Genomic DNA, 23,386 nt, shown 5'->3' on the forward strand with positions numbered 1-23,386 from the left:
ACCCTCCAATGGCCGGTGCGCTGCGGCCGGCGCACCGCGCTGATCCGATGGCAGGAGCCAGGAGCCAGGTGCTTTTCCTGGTCTCCCATGGGGTGCAGGGCCCAAGCACCTGGGCCATCCTCCACTGCACTCCCTGGCCACAGCAGAGAGCTGGCCTGGAAGAGGGGCAACCGGGACAGAATCCGGCGCCCCAACCGGGACTAGAACCCGGTGTGCCGGCGCCGCTAGGCGGAGGATTAGCCTAGTGAGCCGCGGCGCCGGCCACTTCCTCTTATCTAACACTTAGTCAAAAGGCCGGCCACCTACCTACCTACAGCTGGCAACGCACCAGTATTCTGTAATCCCTGCCTCGGGTACTCTTCAAGCCAGAGCAAGGGCCGCTTCGGTCAATCTCAGAGGATGAAAATCCCCCAAAAGAACACAGCATCCAACTCTGAATTTTTAAAACCTTATTTAATGAAAGGTTTAAAGATACAGAAGAACATTCAAAAGTAAATAAGTTACATAGGTACATTACAATCACATCAGCAAGATTCTCTTTAGTGTATTAATTTTTATATAAAAAGCACACAAAAAATAAAATCTTCCATCTGCTCTATCACAACTGTACAGCCAAAGAGGTAATATTTATATATTTATATATATGTACACCATTTTCATATGTAACAGTCTTTTTTAAAAAAGGTTGCCACAGGCAGCAAACACACAAAAGGCAGTGTCTGATCATCTGTTTCAAAATAAAAGGAATATACTTCTTTATATGCTATTAAAATATTTGTACAATAATTACAGACTGTCAAGGCTGTCCCCTCCTACAAGGCCTTCAACTTGGAGACAAATGAGTAAAAGGTGAAACAGAAACAGCTGCAAATCGTTAGAGGCAAACAGTAACACAGCAAAATGGGGGGGGGAGGACACTTGTTTTATAAAAATATGCACACTTCCTGTAAACCTAAAGGAGTCAGGCTTGCCAGTCTAGTAATAAATACTGTCCAGAAAAGCGGGCCCCCGTGGAGAGGGTGCTAAACAGCCGAGGCTTCGGGATGTGTTGTGTTCCTTCTTCATCTAGGCATCTGGCACATGAGAGATCAGGTCACTGAGGCAGTTAAGTATGGGCAGTTCCTTTGGCCGTGAGCAGCACGAGACCTCCGTGCCTGGGCGGAGGTGCGGCGGCAGAGGGGCGAGTGTGTGCCTCAGCGGTGAGGGGCGCTGCCGAAGGCATGGAGGACAGAACGATGTCACCGTCTCCTCGGATGGGAGAGACCTCAGAGACGGTCCAGAACACAGGCACTAGGGCAGTGTCACGCCGGTGGCTGACGGCAGGTGGACACTGGGAGATGGATATGGGGAGGCGGCGTGGGGAGATTACAAAGCTAGAGGTGTCTCTCGTCTAACTTCTTACAGCAAAGAGCTCGGAATAGGAGGGAAAGCAACAGAAGACAAGCCTAGGGTGTTCCCAGGGAGAAGAAAGCACCGTTAAGGATCGCCTCTGCCAGCCTCTATGGCTGCACCTACGCTACTGGCAGGTCGCATCTGCCCCCGAAACAGCTTCCTTCCCCACCGCATCTGAGGAACAAATGCATCCTGGAGCATCAGCCCCTCAAATCCGGTGTCTGTCGGGATTCACAGTCAGGTCCCCGGCTACGTTCACCTGGTCTGGTCTCTGTGAGCTTAGGGTGGAATCACTTTCTTATTTAAAAAGATATCCAAGTCCTGAATGCTACCACTGAGCAGAAGGGTCCCAGGTGACTGGAGGAGGCTTCTGTTACCACATGTCCATAAAGGGGCCTGAAACCAAATAGGGTTTAAATAGAAAAAACCTCGGGCAACCTAAGCAGCACTTTGGGGCTAAGCTGTGAAGGCACTCATATTACACAAGGATTTAGAAGAGAGCCTGAAGTTGCTACCCTCCTGTGTCTGCAGGGCACACCACGTGTTCGCTGTCTTGGGACCTAGAGCTTCTCCTCTGAAGGTGATGGGGGAGGCTGGGAGGAAAAGAAACTGGTCTCTCCCATAGCTGGGATCCTGCAGAACCACATTAATGCATAAATGAACGCTGAAAAATACCTAAGAGTGCATAGTTTAAAAATACAACTCCCTTTCCGCTCCCAGTTACCACGGATGCCTTTCAGCCCAGCTCCCGGGGAGCAGCAGAATGAAGACTTCTCGGCTCCTTCCTGACATGCTGACCTGTTCCAGACGCATTCACTTAGAATTTCTTGTGCAACTCAAGTTGAGTAACAAGATCTGAAACACAACAGCTCTTCCATGGGACTGGCAAGTACAGGGGCTTCCAGAACACTCTGGCCCTTTCAGTTGAGCGATTCCCTGCCGAATATGGAAGCCAGAATCCAGGCCTGATCAACACAACCGGAATCCTGGCCGCCTGCCAACTCCCTGGAGGCAGCAGTAAGAACTGCCTGGGATCCCCCGCCCCTGCTAGTCTCCGTGTGCCTGACACCCAGCTTCCCGCTGTCTCTCAGTGCTACCGTCAACCCTATTGGCGAGAGCTTCCCCCAGCAACAAGGTCCGGGAACTGGGGGGGGGGGGGGGGGTAGGGTGGGCTGGGGGTGCCAAGGTGCCTCGTTTTTGGCTAAATGCACGTGGGCCTCTGAAAGCAGGAGGCCCCTGGTCCCTGAGAGGATGTTAGAAATTAAATATTAAAGAATAAATAAATAGCTCCCAAATGACACGAGTCAAGGAATGAAGGCTCCTGTCCAATCTAGTTAGGAGACCTCCCCCTCCCAGAGAAGGATCCAGAGATCGCCAGCGTGCAGGGCTGCGGGTGGCATGGGGCGGGGGCATCAGGCGGCAGCTGCTGAGGGCAGGGCAGAGGCGAGCAGGGAGCTGGCACCGAGGAGCAGTTCGAGGCTAAGCTCCGAGGCGGCCTCCGGGGCCGTGTTTGGCAAATGGGGGGGGGGGGGTTATCCCCAGCTCAGGCCCTGCCCCGCAGCTCCCTTCCCTGGAACAGGCACAGAGCCGGCCCAGCGAGCAGCCAGGGGACAGTCCCCGGCCGGGGGTGGGGGGCAGCCTCCGGGAGGCCGCGGGCCTGGGCCCCGGCGGGGACAGAACAGGGCCGGCCGCCGGCAGCCTCCGGGGGGGGAACAACGCTGCAGCGGGTGGACTTGTGCTTGGCGGCCACGGCGGCTCCGGCAGGCGCCGGAGGGAAGCGGCGGGAGCCGGCCCCGACAGACCGGATGCGAAGAGAACTGGATCCTGCAGCCCTTAACACTGCTCCTGGGCCTTTATAAATAAAAGAGCCGTTTATTTCACTGTCTTATTGGTTTGGCAGAGGCAGGTCCACGGGGCTCTCTCTGCACTCCCCCTCGAGGGCCCGGCGGCGGCTCAGCCCTTCTCCCCCGCGCCGCTCTCCTCGCGCAGCGCCGGCTGGTGCGGGGCGGCGGCGGCGGCGGCAGCGGCGGCGGCGGCCGCGGCCTCCTTCTCCTTCTGCCTCAGCGCCGCCGCCTTCTTCTCCTGCTCCGCGTGGCTCTTCATGTGCGCGCTGCGGCTCTTCACCTTGTAGAACACCCTGCGGCCGCCCGGAACGGAGGGCCTCCGGTCAGAGCCGGGCGCCACCGCCGGGAGACCCACTGCGCACGCGCGGGCACCCACCACCCACCTCCCGCAAGCTGCCCGGTGACGTCACCGCCCTAGAAACGCGAGGAGCCAATCAGAAGGCAAGGCGGACGCTCCGGGCCCCCCCCCCCCGCCTCCCCCGCCCCTGCCGCTCCCACCCTGCGCCGTCCCCGTCGGGTCTGTGTCCTCACCTGCCACATTTTTTACAAGGGAAAGTGTTCTCCTGATTCTGGGTCTTATTAAACGCCTCTGTTTTCTTCTTCTTCTCCGAAAAAGGCAGTGCCCTCCGTGACTTCCCGGCGCCCTCCCTCGGCTTCTCTGGGGCCTGAGCGCCGGCAGGGCCGGGGGCGTTGGACTCGTGGCTCCGGAGGATGAGGATGTCGTTGGCCTGGAGAGGAGGAAACAAGGAGAGCTGAGTCCTCCGGGGAGGACAGATCCCTCCCCGTGGCCTCCGGGGGACACAGGGTCCCCAAAGGGCGATCTCCCTGTGACAGAGCCCCCCTGCCCCCTCGGAAGCCCGGCGCCCTGGTCAGCGCTGGCGCTCAAGGACTTGCTGGTGGGACAGTCCCGGCGCGCACAGGACTCATCGGATGCGCCTGCACCTATGCCATGAATGGGACTCAGGCCACTGAGAGGAGCCCACTGTCTCTGGGGAAACAAGCTGCCACACAGGAGCGCGTGTGCAGGACGCTGGCGCCGGCCAGTGCACAGCGTGGGAACCGCTGACCACAGTGGGAGAGCCGAGGACGCCAGCTGCACACCTGGAGGAGGCGCGGCCCGGGGAACCGGGGTTGGAGGAGCCCCAGAGGTTCCCTCAGCAGTGACTGCGTCTGTGCCCTGGGCCGAGCCTCCCAGCAAAGTGCTCACAAAGTCGGGGGACCCCACCGAGGGCGTAGACCCCGCTATAGCGCCAGGTGCAGGCACAGCTTCTGAGGAAGCAAATGGCTCCCCACCCGGACCCCTTCCCAGCCCTACCCCTCGTGGGCCCACAGAGCACCCCTGGGAATCAAAGGACCGGGGGGGGGGGGTGTGAGCGCTGCAGAGTGGGGATCAACCCTTGAGGTAATGGAAGTGAAGGCACCGGATGGGAACTTGTGTGAGGACCCATTTTTGTCACCGCCATCGTCTCAGCTGTTCCAGACCCTTCATCAGGGACCAAGCTCTCTTACAGGGGGAGCCCCAGCTGAGCTACAACTCACGCATGCGGCCCCAGCCCATCACATACCTGCTGGGCTTACTCACAAGGAAGGCCTTTTCCCGCTGACTCTCAGAGCCAAAGCAGTGTAGTGTAGAAAGTAATAGCAATAGCAATAGTAATAGCAATAGTAATAGACTCAGGCTACCTGCCAGCTGTGCTATCCTGGGCCTCCCACACAGCATAAAGTGCTCTGGGCACCTCCTGCTCTGCCCCCCCTCCCACGCCCCCAGGCCCAGCTGCAGTCCCAGGCCCAGCGAGAGGAAGTCCCTGGTCACACTTACCGACTCATTGGCCTGTAGTGTCTGTGTGGCTTTGACAGCCGCTGCCCGCCGGCTGCGCTCTCGCCCCTCCTCCTGCTCCCCCTTGTCCTGGATCTCTGGCACCTCTTCCTCCCCCTCCTTCCCGGGCTCCTTCAGCTCCCTCTTGGGCTCCAGCCTCTCTTCACCTGGGGACTCTCTTCTGGGAGGAGGCACCCTTGGGAACTTCTGGGATGTCTACGGAGGTGAGAAGGAGGGCGGTGAGCATGGAGCCCAGTCACCTGCTCCCAGCTCTGACCCAGCTCTGCCGGCCCGGCACGGCCCGCCCGGGGCCCAGCTGCCAGGGGCCGCAGAATCTTGAGCCCTGGAGTCTCCAGCATGAGGCTGAGCACTTGAAACAGAGCCCGGCACAGGGAGGGAACACGCCAGTCCCTCCCCATAAGCCACCTCGGTGGCGTGATGTGGGGAGCTGAGGACAAGCCTCTAGTTCCAACCCCAAACTGACCCTGTAACGCTTTCTGTATTCCCACGCCTTTCCCATCTGCAAAATGGGGGCTAACCAGGGCCTTGGGGCAGCACGTCCCCAGGTGTGGACTCCTGGCCCTGACATGACGTCAGGCGGACACACGGACACAGAATCATTCCCTTTCCAATTCCCTCTAGGTCCTGTGTCTAGGACAGTCTCGGGCTGCTATTAACGTGTCTTTGACACTTCTCCAGATTTGATCATCACTAACAAAGAGCGGCATTCCCTTTCCAATTCCCTCTAGGTCCTGTGTCTAGGACAGTCTCGGGCTGCTATTAACGTGTCTTTGACACTTCTCCAGATTTGATCATCACTAACAAAGAGCGGCATTCCCTTTCCAATTCCCTCTAGGTCCTGTGTCTAGGACAGTCTCGGGCTGCTATTAACGTGTCTTTGACACTTCTCCAGATTTGATCATCACTAACAAAGAGCGGTCAGGCCTCCGTCTTACGGCCCTGGCAGGTAACACAGTACCTAGCTGTAACTCAGTGCTGCTATCTGGTTGTCACATATAATTATCTTGCCCGGGACCTTCTACTAATTACGATCGTGATACAAAACTTCCCTTTTATGTGAGTAAAAAAAAAAAAACGACCCGGCTTAAAGCACAGTAAGGGAAGATAGCCCGACTGGTGTGTGGACATGACAAAGATGGCAACGGTGCCACGCGGTGTGTGCAGACAGAACAGAAACCACAAAGGCCATGCCAGGGAGGCTGAGGTTGGGAACACAGTTGCAGACGTCGGGATGAGATGATAAGGCAGTACAGCTGCAAATACTGTGGGAAATCCTCCCATGGTCAGCACCACGTGTGATTACGGTGCCACCTGAGAGGGGACCGCAAAGGCCCAGGCCCGGGACCTCAGCTCCTGGGGACCGTCAGGGTTCCTGCCTTCTGCCGACTGCTAGAGGGCCCGGCCCCAGATCCAGCCAGGCCCTGGGCAGCCAAGGCCGGGAAAGGAATCACCTTAAGATCCACTTCCACCTCCTCCTGCGCAGACTTCTCGTCGCTTGTATCCACATCCCCGAAGGTGAGAGCCCCGTTGCGGCCGATTTTCACCTGTTTCTTGTAGGTGTAGTAGAACTCCACGCACTGGGCCACCGTCTTGGTCTGGATCTGGTTTGAAGCCAAACTGAGGTCAGAGCCCCCTGCTTCTGCTCACCTCCCTGGGGACCACCCAGCCTTTCCCACCCCTGCTTGTCTCCCTCCAACTCAGGCCCCAGACTGAAGCCAGGGAAGCCAGGAAATGCAAGCATCTCTCCAACGCCTGCTCTGCAAAAACCCTGACCAGGACAAGGAACCAGTGCTCCAGCCCGGTTTATAAGGCCACCAGTACAAAGAGCTATCCAGGCCAACAAGGGAGCTGTGACTGCGGATGCGTGCGAGGGCATCCTGGTATCAGCCTGGGCGTGCCAAGGGCACTGCAGTTTTGCAGGCGAATATCCTCATTTCTAGGAGACGTGTGCAGAAACCTTTTGAGCCACGTGACATGATGCGCTAACTTTCAGTGTATGTGTACATATGTTTCTGCAGAGACAGAGAAAGCCAAGTGTGGCAATTGCTAACCATGGGTGCCTCTAACTGAGGGGCAGACGGGTTTCACTGCACTGCTCTTCCCAGAACTTCAAACAAAAAATTTTAAACAAGTGTGGGCAGGGGTCAGTGCTGTGGCATAGCAGGTAATACCACCACCTGCAGCGCCAGCATCCTATATGGGCGCCAGTTCGAGTCCCGGCTGCTCCACTTTCCGATCCAGCTCTCTGCTGTGGCCTGGGAAAGCAGTGGAAGATGGCCCAAGTCCTTGGGCCCCTGCACCCACGTGGGAGACCTGGAAGAAGCTCCTGGCTCCTGGCTTCAGATCAGCCCAGCTCCAGCCATTGCAGCCATCTGGGGAGTGAACCAGCAGATGGAAGACCTCTCTCTCTGTCTCTCCCTCTCTGTAACTCTGCCTTTCAAATAAATAAAATAAAACCTTAAAAAAAAAGTGTGGGTGTCATCCACATTCAAAGCCATCCCTAAAGCTGTACCACAGACCCCCCCTTCATCCTCTCCAGGGGCAGGGTCTGACAAGTGAATTTCACACTGCCCTGAGGCTTTGGGACAGGGGAAGAAAGGTGGGGTGGAGTGGGGTGGGAGAGAGCGGAACTGGGGAGAAACTAACAAGCTGGCCCTGGAAAAGCCCCTGGGAAACATATGACCCAGTCTTACTAAAGCCCCTCCGCTTCCTGCTTGCCCGGGCTTCCCTGGGGGAGCCCGGAGGGTCTCGGGGGGCCTCTCACTTTCCCCTTTCTTTCATCTGTGTGGACTTCTCTCCCAGGCCTGGGGGGCTCACCCCCTCTCCCAGCCCCCCACCTCCCAGACTACCAGGCCCCTGCTGGGCTGAGAGCTCCCGACCTGTGGACATTCGGACTGCCCGTTCTGTCTGTCTGACTGCCCAGCGGTCTGCTTTTTTCATGAGGTATTAGGGGTACCCCAGCGGGTTTCATGGCCATGTTCTTCCAAGCAACATTGCCCAGGCGGGGAACAGAGTATTAACAACACACGGCAAATGGTGGTCCTCACACGAGGCCCTCGTAGGAGGTGTCACCGGCACTCAGTCCAGCCCCCGGGGTTGTTCTCACACAGTCTGTAATTCCCAGAGCAAAGAGCGCATGCCCAGGCTCCCACAGCACACTGTCCCCACAGCCCAGACCCTGTGACAGTTCCTTGGCTTAGCAAAGCACTCCAGTCCCAGAGACCCAGAGGGAAGACAAGACCCAGCAGGGGAGCCCGAGGTGGTCAGAAGTCCCCCAGGTCAGCCTTCACGCTGGAGACCGCCCCGCCCATGGGCTCTTGGGGAATGGCTCCCCTCTGCGGGCAGCCCTCCTTCCTGGTTTCTCCTGCCTCTGTTAAATCTGGTCTGACACCCAGGCCTGCCTGCCTCCGCACGGCCACACCACCCTCCGTGGGGGAAGGGAGCTTGGAACCAATAGGGGGAAAAGGCCTGATCTTTTCCCCTTTTGGGTATGGTTTAGGAAGTTATCGCTGAGGCTGCTAGGGCACAGGCCTGACACTTTTCCGGGAGGGCTTGGTCAGTGACCGCAGGGCGCGCACTGGCAGAGGGAGCCCCGCAATCTGGCTGGCGGCTCCTAGCCCTCCCTTGCCCCTGAAACAGAGCCCCAGCTCACCAGCTTCTGGACCAGGAAGAAATCCTTCTTGTAGATGGCAATGCCCTTGTTGAACAGCTTTCTCTCTGCCATCTTCCACTGGTCGGAGCCTGCGGGGCAAAGCAGGAGCCGGAGTAGTGAGGCGGGCAGAGCCGTGGCACGGGGGCAGCTCTCGGCAGCTGAGAGGCATGAGGTCACCCATGCGTGGTGTCTGCCAGGGTCCAGAGCTGCTCCCGGTCCTGCTTTGGGTACCCGCTGGCCAGGCCGCTTGGAGCCTCACTCTCCTCGCTTGGGAAATGGGAACTGGCAGCAGAGCCCACCTCACCGAGTGTGGTGTGGATTCCACGAGCTGTAGATGAAGCTCTGGTGCAGAGAGAATGCAGCCCTCACAGGGGTCAGTGCCAGTGGCTGCTAGGATTAGGCAACTTGGGCAACGTCCCTCTTAAAAGACATGTCCTTCAGGGGCCACCTAAGTTCCAGATGCCTGAAGCCAATTTGGACAGCATCTGTGACCTGGCCTTCACGCCTGAATGGGCTCCCCCCTGCCCACTTCTTTCCCAGGAAGTCCCCTGAAGGCTACCGGGGTTCTGGTACCAGTCCCCCCACCCGGCTCTCGGCTGCCTGCCCCCACCCCCAACTCAGGGCGGCACTTGGCTCCAGGCGCACCTGTGTAGTGATACGTTGCCAGCGGGTGGTTGTGGGGCCGCAGGGGCTTCTTCAGTAGCAGCTTATTCAGCGTTTCCTGCAGGGGAAGCGGAAGAACAGTCAGGCCCTGGCAGCAGTCTCAGCGCTCCGTGGGGCTTCCCAGGCCTGGCAACATCAGAGGGGCGTCCTCAGGCCTCGTAGCAGCAGGGGCACTGACTCGCGTCCGCCTTCACTGCCCAGGGTCCAGCGGCCTGGGAGGATGGTGATGGCACGGGCTGGGGCTGCGGAGGAACCAGGCCGCTGCACCTCTTACAGTGGTAGCCTGGAGGCTGAGAAGACCCTCTGGACCTGAGGGTGGGGCCCGCTGATCCAGAATCGGACTGGAGTGGACAGGAGGACTCTGCACAGCAGACTCTGGAGCATGGAACTGGGGCTCCTGGAGCCGAGCCCCTACAATGTGCTGCTTGGTCAGACCGTGCTGCCCGCCTTGGCTCAGCACGCTGCAGGCCTGGCTCCTGGACATCGGGCGTGGATCACTGCCCGCCTCCCCACAGGACCCTCTCTCTGCCAGGGGTTCCAGCTCACCAGGATGTCTCCCCTGGACTCGTGCAGATAGTGCAGGGCCAGCTCCTGATTGGTGCCGGCACCGGGGAAGATGCTGGAGCAGGCAGCCGTCAGCAGGTCTTCCACTGGATTCACGGAGCGTGGGGCAAGAATACAGGAAATCACACTCAGGGCTCAGCGTGGCCGGCTGCCCCCCGCCCCCAACCCGCACACGGCCCACCTCCACTCACTGGTTCCCGGGGCCCTCCTCACCTTGCCTCTGCTTCTCCCGGCTGCTCTCCAGGTCCTCCCAGGGCTGCCACACCAGGTCAGCCTTGTGGGGGTCGGCAGCTGCCAGGGCGCGGTCCCTCATCAAGGGAATTTCTGCTTGGAATCGGGAGCCCACGTTGATCCGTCTGCAGGGGTGGGAAGCACAGGCAATGAGGCCATCCCCGTGGAGGACAAGGGACCTGACTTCCCTCCTCGGGAATGGCACCTGGCCCCCCACAAAGGCAAGGCTCGAGGCTAGGAAGGGGAGACTCCAGGTTGACAGATGGGGAAAGGGTCTCTCGGACATGGCCCCCGCCTCTCCCCTCCACCCCGGCTCTCCCCAGAGAGAAACTCAGGCTGAGCTGGCCCCTTTGTTTTTCCACAATTCCACCCAGAAGTGTCTGTGTGTCGGGGGCGGGGGGGAGCTGCCTGTGGCTCCAGGGCCCGTCTGCACATGCACGCTGCAGCCCAGAGGCAGGGCTGCACGGGGCTGCACTTACGGCTCGATGCTCACGGGGGTGGCCTCCCCCATCACAGACAGGACAGGCGGGGTGACTTCGGCGCTGTCTGTGGAACAAACAGCAGGCTGGTGAGTGGCTCCCACCTCCCTCAGCCAAGCACCCCCCAGCCCGGGTGACTGCCCTGGAGGCACGACTCCCAGGGTCCACACTCCCGCAACCCTGCAGCCCGCTGGGACCACTCAGGCCCTTAACTAAAGGTGTGAGTGCCTCAGTTTTCACACCTGCACAAAGGGGCCATTACTGCCTACCAAGGGCTAGTGTGAGGACTGAATGAAATAACGCACAGAACCTGGCAGTCCACAAGTCCCGGCCATGATTACCACCGCTACCCCGTCACAACACTGCTCCCAGCGCGTGTTCCTGCCCCACACCACACTGCACGCCGGGACAGAGGCTGAAACTTCCGGCCCATGAGCAAGGTGGTGAAGGGGCTCGCTGCTTTATCTTCTCTCTAGAATTGTCTGCTTCAATTCCTCCTGAGATCTTTTCAAGGCCCCGCATTATCAAGACACTCCCAAAAACAACAACAAAAACCCTTGCCGACTCCCTCTCTAACAGGAGGTAAAACCCTGGCTTCCTGAGCCCAGAGTTCAGCACAGGTCCCCTTCCAGCTGCACCCCCTGGCTGGACCCTGGGGTCCTAGCCCACTGCTTACCACGTGGCCCCTGGCTCTGCAGCATAGTCCCACCTACACGCCTTTGGGGCAGTCACTGGCTCAGCCTGGCCTGCCCTCCCTGCTGCCAGACCCCGCCCCCAGGGGAGTCAAGCCCGCCTGCAGCCCCACCCGCCCTGAAAGCAATGCCTTCCTCCCCGTCCCAGGCCTGCAGCCTCTGCAGCCTCTGTGGGCTCCGGAGCACAGCGTCAGCCTCACTCGCAGGCTGCCGACCCCACCCTGTCCAGAACCTCTGCCTCTGTCTCCGGGGCTTTCCTGTCGACTCCCGGATGACCCTGTGCTCTGTCCCACACGCCCCTGCAGCCCTCGCAGGACCCAGGGCGGCTTTACACCCGGGTGTCCGGTGAACACTCGTGGACAGGCTGGCCTCTTCTGCGCTCCAGTCTGTTCTCTACAGGGACTCCTGCACCCGCAGCCCGCCAGAGAGGCTTCCCCTGGAAACCACGAGGGGCCAGACCTTGGTTTGCCTATGAACACCAGGGGGCACCAGAGAGCTGCACCACCGGTGAGGTCAGAGTCGGAAGTTAATTGGGTGAAGGCGCCCATGTGCCTCCCACTTAATCCTCTCTACCCTTGAAGGGATAGGATTTTCCCATTTCTTTCAGAAGAAATGGATCCCTTTGTAGAGTGGGTCAGCAATACACCAGCCAGGCTGGGCCGGTATTGCCATAATGACCATCCAAGCGAGAGACCCAGGAAGGAAGGCAATGGCCAGGCCTTAGTATAAGGGCTTTGCACGTGCACCGCATCTGCCCCTCACACAGTGCTGGGGCGCAGTGGATCAGGAAGCTGCTCTCTGTGGCTCCCACTAGAGTTAACTTACTGGCAATTTCTTCAACTCATGTCTCCATTTTAATAGCAAAGAGACTGAAGCCCTGGGAGCTTAAAGGACATGCGTGCAGGGATGATCTGAATCCAAGCAGTTGGGCCCGCCCACGCCCTCTCCCCACTCCCAGTTCTTGAACCAGGACGGCGTCCTTCTCCCTCTCAGAGTTCAGACAGAAGAGCCGCTTCCCCGCGGTGCTCCAGCCCCAGGAGCTGAGTCACCTCCCTGCCAGGGCCCTCTCTGTCTCTCTGTCCCCTGCCCCCATAGCCACGGAGGGGGGCACTCACTGGACCGGAGCAGGGTGCGATGGGCACTCTTTGGCGTGATGGGAGGAGGGGCTGGGACGCTGCTGGTGGAGATGATGGCGTTGAAGTAGAGGCCGGAGCCCTCGCGCACGGGGCTAAGGATGGGGGGTGGGGTGTAGGGGGGCAGCTCGAAGCTCCGCTCGGAGGGGTGGTCAGCTAGGCGCACAGGAGAGCGAAGGTGGCTCTGGTACGGGGTGATGTTGGAGTAGACAGGAGGCGCGATGAAAGTGCCCGCCTTGGTGGGGATGATCAGGGGCTCAGGGCGCGGCCGCTGCTTTGGTTTCCGCACAGAAGGCTCCCCCTCCAACTTGGCATTCATGTCCTCAGCCTGGAGAGGGAAACACAACAAAGACGCCTCAGCGCCCCGCGCCCAGGACAACGACTGCCTGCCAGGTCCAAAGCCCTTTCTCAGGGTCTCCTCTGGGACAGAGGTCAACACGCTTTTTCTGGACAGGGCCCAAGAATGGCCCGCACATAGTCTCTGTCACACAGTCTTCTTTTTCTTTCTTCAGATGGCCTCGGGGCCATGGGCTCCATATCTTGGGGTTCAAACAACCACAGACCAAAACCAAGTTTTTTAAAAGAGCATGTCTGGGGGCCGGTGCCGCGGCTCACTTGGTTAGTCCTCCGCCTGCGGTGCCGGCATCCTATATGGGCACCGGGTTCTAGTCCCAGTTGCTCCTCTTCCAGTCCAGCTCTCTGCTGTGGCCCAAGAAGGCAGTGGAGGATAGCCCAAGTGCTTGGGTCCCTGCACCCGCATGGGAGACCAGGAAGAAGCACCTGGCTCCTGGCTTCGGATTGGTGCAGTGCCGGCCATAGGGGCCATTAGGGGAGTGAACCAACGGAAGGAAGACCTTTCTCTCTTGTCTCTCACTGTCTATAACTCTACCTGTCAAAAAAAAAAAAAAGAAAAGAAAAGAAAAGAAAAAAGCATGTCTGGGGGCTAGCATTGTTCCATAACAGGTTCAGCCCCGCCCTGCAATGCTGGCATCCCACATGGGCACAGGTTCGAGTCTTGGCTGCTCTACTTCCAATCCAGCTCCCTGCTAATGTGCCTGGGAAAGCAGTGGAGGATGGCCCAAGTGCTTCGGCCCCTGCCACCTCTTCCACCCACATGGGAAACCTGGATGGAGTCCCAGGCTCCTAATTTCAGCCTGGCCCAGCCTTGGCTTTTACAGCCATTTGAGGGGTGAACCAGCGAATGGAAGACCTCTCTCTCTGTATTCCCCCTCCCGTTAACTCTGCCTTTCAAATAAATAAAAATAAATCTTGGGGGGGGGGAAACCCCGCATCTGTGTTGAACAGGTACAGACTTCTTCCCTTGCCATTATTCCCATAACAACTGCTTCCATAGCATCTCACTGGCTTAGGCACTGTAAGCAATCCAAAGATGACTTAAAGCATATAGGAGGGGCCAGCGTGGTGGCGCAGCAGTGGGTTAAGCTAGGGCTATGACTCTGGCATCCCATATCAGAGCACTGGTTTGAGTCCTGGCCCCTCTGCTTACGATCCAGCTCCCCGTTAAAGCTCCTGGCAAAGCAGCAGAAGACAGCCCAAGTGCTTGGGCCCCTGCCACCCAAGCAGGAGACCTGAATGGAGTTCCAGGCTTCTGGCTTTCGATGGCCCAGCCCCAGCCATTGGGGTGAATGAACCAGCAGATGAACACTCTTTCCCGCTCTCTGTCTCATACGCTCTCTCTAACTCTGCCTTTCAAATCAATAACATAAGTCTTAAAAATTAATCTCCCTGTGATCTTCATTTTTAACATGGGAATAGTAAGTGCCTACCTAATAGGGTAGCTACAGGGACCCTACATTAGATGGAACCAGGCCTCAGCTGGGCACGGGACCACAAAATGGAACAGTATAGCCTCTATCCTCACAGAACTTTTGTTCTAAGTCAGAGAGAGAAAGAGAGAAAGAAAGAGAGAGGATCTCCCATCCACTGGCTCACTCCCCAAACGCCCACTGGGTCAGGCAGAAGCCAGGCGCCAGGAATTCCACCCCATCTTCCATGTGGATGGCAGGAACTCAGACACTTGGGCCATCACCTGCTGCCTTCCCAGACGGACGAGCAGGGAGCTGGACGGGAACGCGGAGGAGCAGGGACTCAACCGAGGCAGTCCGCCCGGGATGTGGGCAGCTTCCCCTACTGTACCACAACAGCCGCCGCTCAGGCAACTCTTGCTCTCAGAGTCCCAGTCCGACGGCAGCAGCAGCCCATCCGTGCAGCCCAAGGCCAGCCCTCCTGGCTCCCCCGCCTTCCTGCCCGGCATGCCACAGGGGCTTCCGTGCGGAACAGAAAGCAGGGCAGCAGGGAACAGAGGCCTTTCCCTGCTCCGTCGCCATATTCGCAACAGGGCAGAGAGTGCAGTCCTTTGGGGTGAGCAGCACCCTGCTCCCCACCCTGGCACCCAGCACAGCAGGTGAGGCTGGCCTGGCCGTCGAGTGGGCCTGGCCCCGTGAGGCCCTCTCCCCTCCAAGGCCCCAGCCGAGGCCCTGTGAGGCCATGGCGTCTACCCACTCGTGCCCTCTCTTGCCTTCTGCAGACCAGGATGAAATGGAATTGTTCACGCTCCCGCCCTCCGAGGAGCACTGTGCAGATAAAATGCAGTGCGGCCGAAGGCCCCCTAACTCGCCGGACAAGAAATCCCACTCAGGACCCAGATCGCTGCAATGCCTTCCGCTCCCTAAAAGGCGCTGTAAACTACTCCGAATAGCTGACGGCTTTCACGGTAAGTTCTTAGGTGTGAGGAAAGCATCGCGGTTACGCTAAAAGGAGAGTCTCTGTGTGCGTTATCAGACGCGAACTGCAGCATCAGGGACGGCTTCATACACTGCTTGGTTCCGGGCGCAACCAGACGGGCTGTAGTTTGACAATGAGAGCTGGGTGGTGGCGGGACACTGGCATTCACTTACCACACTCCATTCTTACACATGATTGAAAACGCCGACAATGCAAAGCAAAATAACTAAATACATAAATCAGCAAAGAACAACAACAAAACCGTGCCCCGAAGCCGGGTGCTGCGAAAGCACTCACAGGCAGGCCTTCGGCAGATTCAAATTCCAGGCCCAGCTCTGCTCTGCCTGGCTGTGTGACCAGTTTCTTTTGCCTTTTCTGGACCTACTTCCTCATCCGTGGAATGGGGGCAGTGAGCTGTGTCACTGGGACTCTTGGGACAAGCTGCCCAGGCCGCCAGAATCCAGCACAAGCTTTCTCTCCACCAGAGAACAACACAGAGGCACTGAGTGGCCTGGGGTCGTGCCCTCCTCTGCACCACCCCGGCCCCCACAACACAGGCCGGGCATGCAGGCCAACTCTGCAGCTGAGAATAACTGGAAATCCAGGCTAAGGGTGAAAAACACACTTCTGAAGGTGTCAGAGAGAAAAGAGGTGGGAAAAGAATTAAAAAGCTAAGACCCAGGGGAGCAAAGAAGGAGGCCAAAGAGGCGAGTCCAGTATTTGGAGCTGCATTCACCCTGGGTGGACACAGGTACTGGGAGAGGCCACTGGGAGCAAAGCTCTGAACAAATGCCTGGAGCCAAGAGAATCTACAGTGGAGTTTACAGCTAGCCGAGGACAGAGAGCCGGGTGGATCGCCAGGCTCCGACCGGGACTCCTAAGAGACACGTCTCGGAATAAAGGTAGGTGAGGACTAGGCTAGTCCTGCCAGGGCGTGAGGTCCAACTTCAACCACTTCATCTCAACAAATGAAAGCCGATCAGGACTGCTAGTACCCTCTGTGGCCTGTCAGAAGCAACGAAAACACCCTTCGTGCCAGAGGAGAACATTGTCAATCATTTTTCTTATATGACAGCTGCCACTCAAGAAAAAAATAACCAGGTACACAATAAAGCAAGATGTTATTTTAAAACCAGAAACAACAGGTAACAGAAACAGACTCACATTAAAAGTCATTAGTAATAAACATTAAGAAAACTATACGGCCGGCGCCACGGCTCACTGGGCTGATCCCCTGCCTGCGGCGCTGCACCCCAGGTTCTAGTCCTGGTTGGGGCGCCGGATTCTGTCCCGGTTGCCCCTCTTCCAGTCCAGCTCTCTACTGTGGCCCAGGAGTGTAGTGGAGGATGGCCCAAGTGTTTGGGCCCTGCACCCGCATGGGAGACCAGGAGGAAGCACCTGGCTCCTGGCTTTGGACCAGCACAGCACACCAGCTGTGGCGGCCATCTGGGGGGGTGAACCAACGGAAAAAGAAAGACCTTTCTCTCTGTTCTCTCTGTCTCTCTCTCTCTCACTGTCTAGTTCTGCCTGTCAAAAACAAACAAAAAAAAAAAAAAGAAAAGAAAAAAAGAAAACTATACTTAATTTATGCAATAAGTTGACAATTTCATGGAAGGACCAGAAACCCAGAAAGTGAGACAATGGAAATTCTAGAATGAAAAAAAAAGACAACTGAAATATGAACTCAGTGAATGGGTTTAACAACTTATTAGCAAATTAGTGAACTGAAAAAACATGGGAAAATATAGGAAAGTGCATGACAGACAAGACTGGGGACATGGTGAAACATCCAACAGTCACGTAGCTGGAGTTCCGGAGACAGAGGAGACAGAAGATGGAGAATTATTCAAGAAGCACCACAAACTCTAAACAGGATAAAGACAAAGAATACATTTATCTGTAACACAGCAAAACTGCTGAAAATCAAAGACAAAAACCAACAACAATTAAAAAAAAAACCCAAATCTGGAAAATGACAAAATTAAAGACACCTTATATTCTAAGGAACAATAATTTGGCTGACAGGGACTTCTCAGTGCTGTCAGCACAACGGCAGCCTGAGACAACAGAATGCACTAGAAGAAGGGCCGGCACCGTGGCGCAGCAGGTAAAGCTACCGCCTTGACACCGGCATCCCATATGGATGCCGGTTCGAGTCCTGGCTGCTCCACTTCCGATCCAGCTCCCTGCTAATGTGCTGGGAAAAGCAGCAGCAGATGGCCCAAATGCTAGGGCCCCTGCACCCATGTGAGAGACCCAGATGGAATTCTGAGCTCCTGCCTTCAGCCTGGCCCAGCCCTGGCCGTTGAAGCCCTCTGGGGAGTGAAACAGTGGATGAGATCTTTCTTTCTCTGTCTCCCTCTCTCTGTAACTCTGTCTTTCAAATAAATAAATAATCTTTTAAAAATAACAATAAAGTACCAAAAGAAAATAACAACCAACCTAGAATCCCCTACCCAGCACAGTTACCTTTCAAAAATAAAGATGAAATAAAATTTTCAGACAATCAGAGGCTAATAAAATTCATCCCTCACAGCCCACTCTAAAGGAATATTCTTCAAGCAGCATGTAAGTGCTTGGAACTACGAGAAGAAAAGAAAGCAACAAAAGGGGTAAAGATGGGGGAGTGATAAATCTAAAACAAACAACAACTGGATAAAACAGAAATGCTATAATGTCCTGCTGACGTTAAATATGCAGGGAATGAAAATGACGTCAATAATTCTACAAGTGAGGCATTGGCAGAAAGTGGAGGAAAGGTGTTACGGGAACTTTGCATTGTTCTCACTGCACTGGAAAAGGTAACTACCCTGTGTAACTAACTTACATGGGATTTCAGTAAGCCACGCAGGTATGTTTGAATCCCTCGCAATCTTCTCAATTAGTGAACGAAGCCCTAAAGTCCAGGCTTTCCCTGTATGTAATAACCTCACTTCTCTCCAACGCATCTAGAATAGTACTAGCTGTGCACCCCCTTCAGAGAACTGAGCAAACAGTCACTCGAATCCCCTCCCCCAGGGCTTTGTTCTGCTGCAGAAATCCAAGTAAGAGAGCTGCTAGGGTAATTACTAAAAGAGAAACAAATAAGATATAAAATTACTAATTCATGGCAACCCCAATGAACCCCGAGGAAAACACAAACAACAGAAGAAAGGAACACAGGAAAGGCAGGATGGGACAGAAAGAAAGCTCAGCCTGCCGACAGCAGTAATGACCCTGGACATAAACTGCACCAGGGCGACCTACAAAGACAACTCGGCAGCAGAGAGCACAATGACTGGAGGTTGCCAAGGGCTGAGGGCTGCGGACCGGGGAGACGCTGGCCAGTGGATCCACTGTTCCAGTTAGAGATACATTATACACAGGGTGCTTCATACCCCTGGACATTGCTAACAAAGGAGACTGAAGTGCTCTTGGCACAAAAACGGTGATTAGTATGTGAGGTAATACATATAATTAGCTTGATGTAGCCATTTGCCAATGTAGACATAGGCAGGTACTTCAAAAAGTCCATGGAAAAGTGAAATTTAAAAGATCATCTTATTTTGGGACAAAAATTTTTATATCCACAAGGTTTTTTTTAATGTTCATATGATTTATTTATTTTTCAATCTGAAAGGCAGAGAGTAAGAGATCTGCCGTCTGCTGGTCCAGTCCCCAAACGCCCACACCAGCTGGGGCTGGACTAGGCCAAAGCTGGGAGCTAGAAACTCACTCCGGGTTCGCAGTGGGCAGCAGGGACCCAACTGCTTGAGTCGTACACCTGCTGCCTCCCAGTGTGCATAAGCACGAGGCTGGAACTGAAAGCAGAGCTGGGACTAACACCCAGGCACTCGGGCCCCATGCGGCACCTTAACTGCTAAGCCAACCACCTACTCCCACAGTTTTTTCATAATAATCACTTTCCATTAACTTTTTGGAAGACCCATCATGTATCAAAACATCATGTTGCACACAGTAAACATATATGATTTTTGTTAATCAACTTAAGTAAACAGACACTCAGAAAATATGTAACCCATATCAATACTCTAATTAAAAGACAAACGTTGCTAGACTGGAAAAGAACAAATCCCAATTATAAGCCACTTGAAAAGATATATTGGCCCGCGCCGCGGCTCAATAGGCTAATCCTCTGCCTTGCGGCGCCGGCACACCGGGTTCTAGTCCCGGTCGGGGCACCGGATTCTGTCCCGGTTGCCCCTCTTCCAGGCCAGCTCTCTGCTGTGGCCAGGGAAGGCAGTGGAGGATGGCCCAAGTGCTTGGGCCCTGCACCCCATGGGAGACCAGGAGAAGCACCTGGCTCCTGCCTTTGGATCAGCGTGGTACGCTGGCCACGGCGGCCATTGGAGGGTGAACCAACGGCAAAAGGAAGACCTTTCTCTCTCTCTCTCTCTCTCTCTCTCTCTCTCACTGTCCACTCTGCCTGTCAAAAAATTAAAAAAAAAAAAAAAGATATATTAAGGATACACAAAAGAGGGTAAAAGGATAGATATACTCCCTGCAGGCACTAACCAAAAGAAAGCTAAATAGACTTTAGCTTTCAAATTAGACTTTACTGTTTAAATGTTTATTTTCATCTATTTGAAAGGCAGAGTGACAGAGACAGGTCTTCCATCCGCTGGTTCACTCAAGTCCCTGCAACAGCCAGGGTTGGGCCAGGCTGAAGCCAGGAGTCTGGAATTCCATGCAGGTCTCCCACATGGATGCAGGGGCTCAAACACTTGAGCCATCCACCTGCTGCCTCACAGGATGCATTAGCAGGAAGCTGGATTGGAAGTGGAGCAGCCGAGACTCTAACCATGCACTCCAATATAGAACGTGGGCTTTGCAAGCGGTGCCTTAACCCACTGCACCACACTAGACTTTAGAAGGCAAAAGCATTACTGCAGACAAAAGAAACAATGATCGAGTGTCTAATCCAGCTACAAACCAGTACTTGCCCTAATAATCTACAGAACAAGTAGGGATGGGGAAGGAAAGAAATAAGACAAAATCTCAATCTCAGCGGTCAATTTCAGGACAGACAGCTCAGTACTGGCAGAACAAGCAAACATCTCTGCGTTCTGCACCCAGCATATGGCCTCCACCACATGAGGGGCCCAGCGAAAATCTGCTAACCTGAACTGTGATTCACACCGCCTCCATGTCCCCAGTCTCAATTCCAAGTGTACAACCGTCTTGTCCCGTTTGTACATGCATCCAGAGGTTTGATTTGGAAAATAAAAACACTCTCTCTGCCACCTCCTTGGAACCCTCCCACGGGGCCCAAGGCCACCACAGGGGGCGGACGCCTCTGCACCTCCTCTCATACCTGAGCTGTGGTCTCTGTCCCAGGGATCCGGGTGGACCGGCGGCGGGTGACAATGACTGATGGCTTGTGCTCCGCGGGGTTCTGCTCAGCACCCTTCCCGTCCTCGTCCACACCGCCAGCCTGGGCCACCTCGGTGGGGTCCACGGTCCGCACAGGCACGGACACCGGAATGATGAGAGGAACCATCCCGCTCTCGTCTCGTGCCCGCTTGGCGGCCAAGGCAGGCTCAGAAAACTCCACGCCACACTTGGTGGTGGAGGCCAACACACTTTTCCGCTTTTCCTCCGCACCATTGGCATCCTGGAAGAGAGGGGGGAAGAGGAGTGAGTTCAGCAGGGAAGGCCTGGTTTGCTGCTCTAGGACCCCACCCCTGTTCAATCCAGGGTGCTCGGGGTACCCACTGCTCCTGCCAGCTGCCCATGGGGGAACAAAACTCAAAGACCATCATTCATATCAACACAGGTTTCCTGATTTTTTTTTTTTTTTGCTGAGACATTTAAAAAATTATTTATTTGAAAGGGAGAGCTACAGAAATAGACACAGAGAGATCTTCCATCCCCTGGTTCATTCCCCCCAAATGGGTGCCCAAGATGGCCCAAGTCCTTGGGCCCCTGCACACAGGTGGGAGACCCGGAAGAAGCTCCTGGCTTCAGATCAGCCCAGCCGTTGCAGCCATCTGGGGAGTGAACCAGTGGATGGAGGCTGTCTCTCTCTCTGCCTCTCTGTAATTCTACCTTTCAAATAAATAAAGAAATCTTTTTAAAAAATCTATTTTATTGCATCCCATCTACACAACAAAATTAACTGATTTTGAATGGCAGTTCCTCATGTTCTGACCCTCTGAGTCACTGTGCAACAACCAGCCTATGGCTGTCAGCAAACTGGGTCTGGAAATGGCCCCAGCTTCCAGCCTCCCGCTGGCCAGGTCCCAAGAGAAGGGGACGGTGACCCCACGGTGGTGGGCTGCACGCTGCTAGCCACCAGCCCTTCCTGTGTCAGTTCCAGCTTCCCTTCCCTGCACACACGCACCCTGAAGTATGCAAGGTTCGTTCACCCTAGGCTTCCGCAGCCCTCACGCTGCCCTGCCCCCTGCCCAGCCTGGCCAGCACCCCAGGCCACGCTCACCTTTGCACTCTGCAGCGAGGCCAGCTCCACCGCCTTCTGGGCCAGGGTCAGCAAATTGGCCTCCTGGGACGCACGGCGCCGCCGCCGCGTGCTCTGGATCACCCCGCCCCGCAGCACCTGCCCGCAGTCCCCTGTGCCCACCGCCCGCATGCTCTCCTCCGAGCTCATGACGGGAGCCTCCCGCTCGCGGCCGTTGGGTGCCAGTCTCTCCCCGTCAGACAGCAGCTGTGACTCCCTCAGCTCCAGAGGGAAGCCCAGAGCTTCGGGGTGGGGCTGCCCCAGGGGGCCGGCGGGCGGCGGCTGCAGGGGCCAGTGATGGAGGAACAGGCTGCTGGCGGGCTCCTGCCTGGGCTGGGTGCCAGCCCCGTCCAGGGCGGTGGGAGGCAGGATGCCCTCCTTGGAGAGGCGGCGGGAGCGGCGGGGGAAGGCGACCTGGGGCTGAGGTAGCACAGGCTGCGAGGCTGACTCCGGCAGGAGGGCCTTGCGCAGTTCAGGGTTCATGTCAGGATTTGGGGGGAAGGGGTAGGGGGCCATGCTGTGGTGCGCCAGGTGGGGCTGCCCCAGCGGCCCGGCGGCCTGCAGGCCGAAGTCCTGGGGCTGCTGCGCGGGCGGCTGCTGCATCGGGTAGAAATTCTCGAACAGCGGCATCTGTGGCAGAGCTGCCTGAGGCGGCGCCGGCGGCTTCTGTGGGGGGAAGGCGGCGGCGGCGGCGGCCGCGGCGGTGGCGGGGTTGGGCGGCGGCGGGCCCTGCCGGAAGACCTGGCGGTTCACCTGGTGGCCGAACGCCAGCTGGAAGGGCTGCAGGGGCAGCGTCTGGTTTGGGGGTTTCTTGGCTGCGTGGAAAGAGTTCAGCGGCGCCTGGGGCCGCCCCACCTCCAGCTGCACCTTGGGCGGCACCATGGGCCGCACTGCGTTGCCGTAGCGGTCCAGCTGCGGGCCGCCCCCTTTCTCCCGCTTCAGGGCCTCGGGGTGGTTATAGTAGGCGGAGACCCCCACGCCAGGGTGAGGGCTCCCCTTGGGTCCGCCGTAGAGGGAGAGCCGGTTCCACGTGGAGTGCGGCGGAGGCTGGCCGGGCTGCTGCTGCCAGCCGCTATCACTGACGCCGCCGCCGCCTCCGCCGCCACCGCTACTGCCGCGCTCCGGGCCCCGCCCGGGAGCCATCACGGAGTTGGGCCACTTCACCGAGCCCACCTGCTGGGACAGCATGGCTGCCGTGGTCCGCTCAGGCCCGTACACCACGGAGTTCAGCAGGGCCAGGCTGTTGGCGGGGGGCAGTTCCACAGGCTGAGAGGTGGTGGAGGCGGCTGCGGGCCCCTCAAGCCCCGCACCCAGCCCCCCGCCGTACTGCGGCTCCTCTTTGCCCCGGAGGGCCGGCTGTGGAGCCTGCAGTGGGGGCGGCTGCTCCTTGGGAGCCGCTCCCTGGTCCCCAAAGAGGCACCGCTTCCGTTTGTTCTGAGCCTTGGGCTGGGCCTGGAGGTTCATGATGTGGACAACGGAGCCCGGCAGGGAGAGCTGCCTCACCAACTGCCCATGCCCCAGGGCCAGCTGCTGAGGGAAGCCTGGCCCAGAGCAGGGAGGCAGAGGCAGAGGCCGAGGCTGCTGTGGGGGGAGCTTTCTTCCTCTTCCAAGGCTCTGGGCTGCTCTACTCTTCCCGGTTCATGCTGCTCGTGGGGTCCAGGAGCCTGCAGAGGGAAGAGTAGCAACAGCGTCAGCTA

General features: G+C 57.0%; 1 protein-coding gene and 1 long non-coding RNA gene across 6 annotated transcripts in view; one reads left to right on the forward strand and one right to left on the reverse strand.

Annotated features, from left to right (window-relative positions):
* Window positions 1-434: 434 nt before the first annotated feature.
* The window catches only part of MIDEAS (mitotic deacetylase associated SANT domain protein), a 68,502-nt gene continuing 45,550 nt past the window's right edge, over window positions 435-23,386 (reverse strand). For 3 of the 5 annotated variants that reach the window (XM_051826005.2, XM_051826007.2, XM_051826008.2), the window contains exons 2-13: window positions 21,672-23,353; window positions 20,547-20,846; window positions 12,470-12,815; window positions 10,663-10,729; window positions 10,166-10,308; window positions 9,935-10,038; window positions 9,371-9,446; window positions 8,726-8,814; window positions 6,525-6,674; window positions 5,056-5,268; window positions 3,768-3,964; window positions 435-3,529 (exon numbers count right to left, since the gene is read on the reverse strand). In XM_051826005.2, the coding sequence (XP_051681965.2) occupies window positions 3,346-3,529; window positions 3,768-3,964; window positions 5,056-5,268; window positions 6,525-6,674; window positions 8,726-8,814; window positions 9,371-9,446; window positions 9,935-10,038; window positions 10,166-10,308; window positions 10,663-10,729; window positions 12,470-12,815; window positions 20,547-20,846; window positions 21,672-23,153 (3,351 nt within the window). In that variant the 5' untranslated portion in view covers window positions 23,154-23,353 and the 3' untranslated portion in view covers window positions 435-3,345. Of the gene's footprint in view, window positions 3,530-3,763; window positions 3,965-5,055; window positions 5,269-6,524; window positions 6,675-8,725; window positions 8,815-9,370; window positions 9,447-9,934; window positions 10,039-10,165; window positions 10,309-10,662; window positions 10,730-12,469; window positions 12,816-20,546; window positions 20,847-21,671; window positions 23,354-23,386 lie in introns of those variants that run through there. The other 2 variants (XM_051826009.2, XM_070065254.1) reach the window with 2 other exon arrangements.
* Window positions 2,453-7,542, forward strand: LOC138847221 (uncharacterized). Its single transcript, XR_011384922.1, has 2 exons — window positions 2,453-2,527; window positions 3,524-7,542. It is a non-coding gene; the product is annotated as an uncharacterized lncRNA (long non-coding RNA).

The sequence above is a fragment of the Oryctolagus cuniculus genome, chromosome 20, assembly GCF_964237555.1.
Source record: "Oryctolagus cuniculus chromosome 20, mOryCun1.1, whole genome shotgun sequence".
Lineage (NCBI taxonomy): Eukaryota > Metazoa > Chordata > Mammalia > Lagomorpha > Leporidae > Oryctolagus > Oryctolagus cuniculus.